Source organism: Myotis davidii, unplaced genomic scaffold (genome assembly GCF_000327345.1).
Source record: "Myotis davidii unplaced genomic scaffold, ASM32734v1 scaffold962, whole genome shotgun sequence".
NCBI classification, from domain to species: domain Eukaryota; kingdom Metazoa; phylum Chordata; class Mammalia; order Chiroptera; family Vespertilionidae; genus Myotis; species Myotis davidii.
Genome location: NW_006295559.1, coordinates 5,444,110 through 5,450,597, shown reverse-complemented (window position 1 = coordinate 5,450,597; position 6,488 = coordinate 5,444,110). Strand labels below are relative to the sequence as shown.

General features: G+C 38.4%; 2 protein-coding genes across 2 annotated transcripts in view; one reads left to right on the top strand and one right to left on the bottom strand.

The window, feature by feature from the left end:
• ASTE1 (asteroid homolog 1 (Drosophila)) overlaps positions 1–2,197 on the top strand; it is an 11,011-nt gene extending 8,814 nt beyond the window's left edge. Inside the window, exons 3-5 of the mRNA XM_015568110.1 lie at positions 63–273; positions 1,377–1,436; positions 2,114–2,197. Of these exons, the coding sequence (XP_015423596.1) occupies positions 63–273; positions 1,377–1,426 (261 nt within the window). The 3' untranslated portion in view covers positions 1,427–1,436; positions 2,114–2,197. The remainder of the gene's footprint in view (positions 1–62; positions 274–1,376; positions 1,437–2,113) is intronic.
• ATP2C1 (ATPase, Ca++ transporting, type 2C, member 1) overlaps positions 1,742–6,488 on the bottom strand; it is a 134,381-nt gene continuing 129,634 nt past the window's right edge. The window contains exon 28 of the mRNA XM_006770192.2: positions 1,742–2,298. Coding sequence (XP_006770255.2) covers positions 2,203–2,298 — 96 coding nt within the window. The 3' untranslated portion in view covers positions 1,742–2,202. The remainder of the gene's footprint in view (positions 2,299–6,488) is intronic.

Below are 6,488 nucleotides of genomic sequence, written 5' to 3'. Positions count from 1 at the left end.
GGGGGGGGGGGGGAGGACATTCCCCCAAGTAACTTGCAAGATATTTGGTATATCTTTTTCAGCTCTCCTCAGCTAGACGGCAGACACTTCTTTTAGAAACGTTAAAGGTGAAACAGACCATCCTGGACCCAATCCCTCCTTCTTTGAAGTTGCCCATTGCTGTCTGTTGCTACTGGTTGCAGCACATGGAGGCCAAGGCAAAACTACATCATCTACAAGCCTTGCTGCTGGGGATGCTGCTGGGGCCCTTGCATGCCATCATCAACAGCCCTGGTAGGTATCTGGAAATTCCAGAAGTATAGTTTTCCATGTTACTTACATAGAACTAAGTTTTTTAAAAAAATCCTGTATTATCTATTCCTATCAGTTATATCAGAACTTAGAAATGGAGGTGCCGGTATATTACCCATTCATTGGTACATGCTTTTGAGCACTTTCATGAGTCAGGCTCAGTGCTGAAGGGCTTGACCTCAAGGGCACAGCAGTGAAGCTGCACTGATCCCACCTAACCCCACCTGCTCTGTGGCCCCTATGCTGTAACCTGTGAAGTGTGACAGGGTAATACATCAGTTGCATTTTGTATTCCACCTTTTCTGTTCCTTCCTGCCCCCGTCAGCAATGCAACAGCAACATCATCATTAGAAACTTATTTAAAATTGCTCATTGGTGAAACTGAACATTCATGCTTGTGCAATTTTTTTACTTTCCCTTTTCTCCACTGTAAGTTTTGATTAGTATGTAAGTAGTGATGGTAGCAGTAGTAACTTCTCTTTCTATTGGAGAAATATACTTTGTGGCAGTTTTATCTGTGTTTAAATATCAGGTGAAATAAATGTTGATGCATTGGAACACTTCAATTCTTGAATGGAACTATTCTCTTTAAAGATTATGAATGCTGTAACACTTTCTGTAAACATGTATAATAGTTACCCTCTCGAACAGTAATGGCGTCATGGAGAAGGTGAGGCCTAATGCTGTCATCCTTCTGATAGGATAGCCACTAGCCGCATTTCAAGTGCTCAGTAGACACACGTCGCTAGAGGACAGCACAGATATAGAGCCTTTCCATCATGGCTCAAAGCTCTACTGGCGAATGCTACTCAGAAATTTACTTTTTAAAATAAGTTAAATGAAATAATGAACCAGCATAGACTCCAAGTAAGCCCAAAAGTGAGAGAAGCTGCCAGAAGGGTCTGTTGTTTTATGACAGTCAACTTAATTCAGAACAAATAAGGCCCACTTAAGATACAAGTTTAGGGTATTTCCTCTCATTGAATAATAATCAGTTTATGAAAATTCCCAAAGCATGAGCCTACTAAGTTTTTACCTGAGTCCAACCGAAGGGGCATGTCAAGGGTCTGTTTCTTTTCTTTTAGGAATTGTGGACCTGGCTCCCAGGCAGGCTCAGTGCCTTGCTGCTCGCTAATTGGTCAAAGGTGGGCCTCCTTCTGTTACCTTCAAGTTGGTCCGGATGTCATGTGCGCCCCGGCTCAGACACAACTGCTGAAGGGCATAGCTTCTATGAGGAACACATACAGCATTATTCTTCCCCAGGGTGTTTGTTTCTGGCCCTTGTCCTCTGTGTGTGAAGAAGTGATGATCTGCCACATTCTCCATGAGTCTTACTTTTGTTTTCCTCCCATAAACAGAAGTTAAAATGCGCTTTGAACACATGGGCTGTTTCTTAAGTGCACTATAGCATGGAGGTCTCCATGAAAGGAAGTTTGGTAGAAGAGAACAATAAGGAGAATGACATTTAATAGTAATTTATGTTTTTCGGAGACAAATTTAGGGTTTGGAGCGTTTGATGCAGATATATTTAAGGTCAAGTGGTAGACGAGTGGAAGAGATTATTTTAAGGGAAAAAATAATTTGGGGTTGAATAAAGTTAGATTGTCATTAAAAAGGCATTTCATAATATTTCAACTTATACAGCAAGGCTTTTACATTGACGTTAAAATAGTAAAGAGCCAGAAAAGAAAAGCACTGTGGTTATTTAAACCAATTTTTTCTTTATGGAATTTGAAGTTTTATATATATATATATATGGAGACACTTACAAACTGATACAGTATTTTGGGAACTACTGCCCGTGCGTTGTTTCCTTATCTAGATAAAGATCTGCGGAAGGATGGTGCTAAGATGTTGTATGAAGAGTTCCAGAGAGTGAAGGAGCAGACGCGGCCGGGCCCGAGACTGGATTTAGACACAGCTCACATCTTCTGTCAGTGGCAGAGCTGTCTGCTGATGGGGACGTATCTTAATCAGCTGCTGTTCACGCCGCTCCCAGAGCCAGACCTAACTCGGTGAGCACCAAGGGAAACTAGTTCAGATGGCTGCACACAGAAGCAAATACTTTATTTACATTTAAAGCAAAAAAGTTATGTTTAAAAATTAATCTTAGGGTAATTGGTCTTGGAACACTATGACAGCTAAAGAGCTGGAAACAGGAAAAATGTTAAATTATTTCTATATTCCCAAAGAAAATTAGTTCCAAAGTAAAAGTAATAAAAAAGGCAGTTGTTGGTTGGATGTAATTTATTCCTTCATTTAAGTTTCTTCAAACGTCACTTTATAAAAACTTTTTCTGACCATCCTACTGAAATATTACTACTGTCTACTTCCAGTCACTCTATTCCCATTACTCTTGTATTTCATAATTGCATTTCTTACCAGTTGGCATGTTGTTCATTCGTTCATTCAAATATTCATTAAATGCCTACTCTGGTCTTTGTTATAATGAACAAAACATAAAAAAAAAAAATCTACTGTCTTGGAGGTTTTAGTCTAGTGAGATGACTATTAGATGCTTAAATGGACTTTATCTCAGGCTTTTCTTTGCCAGGCAAGTGTGAAGGGAGAGGCAGCCTGTGTGCCAGGAAGTGAGTATAATGTCTGATAGGGAGTTTACACTGAGTGAGAAAGAAATGATAGCAGTGTGTGGGCCAGTGAAAAAGGGGTAGGATGAATGGATTACACATCCTGGTGACTGTCCATCCAGGAGGTACTTACTAGAAGGATTGAAGAAGATAAAAGGGAGATGGTTAGAAAAAAATGGAGTTGAGATTGTGTATAAACTTTATTTCTTTCCACTTGAATGTAAACTCTATGAGGGCAGGTACTTGTCTATTTTATGTACTGTTGTTGTCCTCGTACCTAGCATATTGTAAGTGTGCAAATATTTATTGACTAAATGAATGATATATAGAGGCATGCAAAATATGCTGGTGTAACTTTAAATGTTTCACAGTGAGCCGTAACTGGTTTGGCTCAGTGGATAGAGCATCGGCCTGCAGGTTCTATTCTGGTCAAGGGCATGTACCTTGGTTGCGGGCACATCCCCAGTAGGGGGTGGGCAGGAGGCAGCTGATCAATGTTTCTTTCATCGATGTTTCTGGCTTTCTATCCCTCTCCCTTCCTCTCTGTAAAAAATCAATAAAATATATTAAAAACAAACAAACAAAACAAAAACTTTTAAAAAAATGTTTCGCAGTGAAAAGCTTCCTAGCAGTGAATAGTGTTGTTAATATGTTTCTGGGCCTCATATGCGAGCTAACCGTAGAACCCTTTACCAAGTAAGATTAATTGGCTTTAGACCTATGGATACTTTATGTCTGGCCTTTAATAATTTAGGTCATTCTTGACTGGATCCTCTCCAGTTACCAGTAATTCATTGAAAACAAACAAACAAAAACAAAAAACCCCAGCAGGATAAACAAGACCAAACAGTTCTCTTTGTGATTTCAGTAGAGTACTATTCTTGCATCTCAGCACTACTAAGGTTTTTTTAAATGATGATTGATTCTACATCAGTTGTTAAGGCACCAGTTGATCAACACTGGCAATAAGTTACATATTAAAATTGTGGCTTCCAGTTAATCCCATCTTATATTTATGAAGTAGGTTTTTAGTCCAAGGTGAATAATGACCTTGCAAATGATGCCATTAAATTTTCTCTTACTTCAACCGACTACCTGTTTGGTTTATCAGAGGCATTTTTAATTCCTTTTTTTTGAAGTGTTAAGAGGCCTGCTCAACTTTGGTCTAGTTGTAAACCAGCAAGCATCCATCATTGAATGTGATGTTAAAAATATCATGAGCTAAGACATAATAGTTTTAATAACAACTCAGTTCCTTCAAGGAACAGATTATTCTTAAGTAATTTTAATAATAATTTTGTAGAAGAGCTCTCAGTGTTTTTAGATGCATTCGTTGAAGCCATGTTAATGATGGTGTCCCAGCGACTGAACCTCTGCTTTAACACCCTTCTCTCTCTCCCCTGTTGAACAGATTGTATAGTGGAAGCCTGGTGCATGGACTGTGCCGACAGCTGCTAACATCAACCTCTGTAGAAAGTCTTCTGAGCATGTGTCCTGAGGCCACGCAACTTTATGAACACCTATTCAATGCCACAAGGCCATATGCCCCTGCTGAATTATTCCTACCAAAGGGTAAATCAAATTCTAAAAAGAAAAGGCGAAAGAAACAAGGTGCCAGCCGGTCAAAGAACAGTGTGGGAACCCTCTCAGACAACAGATGCTGGTATGAGAGGAGCAATCGGTTTGGGCTATTAATGGTTGAAAACATGGAGGAACATACTGAGGCCTCAGAGTGAATAAACTCAGTCTGCAACCAGATGTATTATTTTTACTTGAAATGTTTCTGTTATCTGACTTGAAATGATTAACTTTTTTTTTTAGAACTAACCTGTTAGGGGACATTACAATAGGTAATCTCTGAATTCCAAGATATTTTGTATTCTGCTTTTAATAAATACAACCTGATTTAAGAAACTTCTGTTTTCCTTACATATATTTGAAAGCATATTTGTACTTCTCATGTTCCTTTCAATTGCAGCAACTCAGCCAGCTATGTTTTAAAAAAGAAGTCCTACCTCAATTATTTCCTATAAGCAGAAGCTGGGATATAATTTCAGAAAAAAAAAAACTAAAACTGCTTCCTCTTCATGGGCCTTGGAAAACAGAAGTTAGGATGCCAAACACAAAACTATATACCTCTAAGTACTTAGTAAATGAGACTATGGCAGGGTTGATGAGTACTTTAGATATGCTCCAGGTTTTACAGCAGAGGTTGAAATCCAGACAGCCCCCAACAAAATAAGAAACAAGCATCCTGGTCTAGAGAAGGAGGAAACACTAAGAAGAAATTATGCAGCAATAACAGAACCTATTATTACTATTTTAGGAAGAGTGCATGGGGGTCCTTAGAAGTTTTTTAATGTCTCTAAAATGGTTATTCCCAGAAGAGCAAGAAAAGAGCAGTCATATGCATGTATTTTTGAGAAGATATGTATTTTTCCAGAAAATAGTGGATCTAATGTGGACTAGAAATACATTAAGACCTTTTATATCAAAAATCTCTTTTCCTTGAATTCCTGGATTTGGGGGCCAATCTGGAAAATATACCAATATCAGTATTGTATTTTCTGGCTCATCAACAGTGGTTTTCAAAACCACTAACTCTGCATGGAAAACCACTCATTCCCACTTCACTATGATAAACAACTGACTTCACAGGCACTAAACTGAAGAATATATGGGCAAAGAGTTTAGTTAAAAAAATTAAATGAATTCTATCAGTCATCTTTTTCTTTCATTTAAAGGAATTTTTCAAACAAAGGAGCCCTCCTTCAGTAGACTAAGAAGTCCAGTTCCCTTCTTTAGCCATTTCAATCAGAGCTATTTACTTGAAATTACCCTGCCTCGCAGTAGTTAAAATATAATAACGTCCATTAACTCTTACTGTGAGAATTCAGGGAAGTTACCTACCCAAGTATGTATCTTCTGTATGTATTAATTGAGAGGTCATAAGCACTCCACGTTATCTGATGGGTTACCAAAGAAATGACATAATACCTGACGCCCAGGAGATAAAAGCCACTTGGAGAGACAACACACAGTGAAATAAGAGAACATTTTATGAAGCCATCTGTCAGATGCGTAATGGCAAAGTGCAGACTGAATGCTACAGTGAGACAGCAGTCCCCAGGTGAAGAGAGGTAAAATCAGGAGATTCTTAGACCTGGCTTTTGAACTTGGCTTTAAGACATGGGATGTAATTCAGATGAGGTACAGGAGGCAATGGGATCATCTGCCTTGAAGCAGAATGTTGTATGTCCCATATTCCATTTGTAAAATCTGTTTCCTATGTTTTTAATCAAATCTTTAGGTCGTGCTCTTCCTGTTGAGTTCTAGCTAATGAAATTCCACCTGAGGCTTTGGAAATGGGTGTCTTCAATAAGCAGGCTAAGTGACAAAAGGAACTCTGGTCTACTAAAATGAAAAAGTTTTAGAAATAAAGTTGGAGAGGAAAAATACTTATTGTGATGCAATCATGTTCTGTGTTTAGTTGTGATAAAATTAGACTTGAACTTTATTTTTTATAAGCCCTTTTAGAGATACCTGGACTTAGGAAGTTTAATCTCTCTCTCTCTCTCTCTCTCTCTCTCTCTCTCTCTCTATATATAT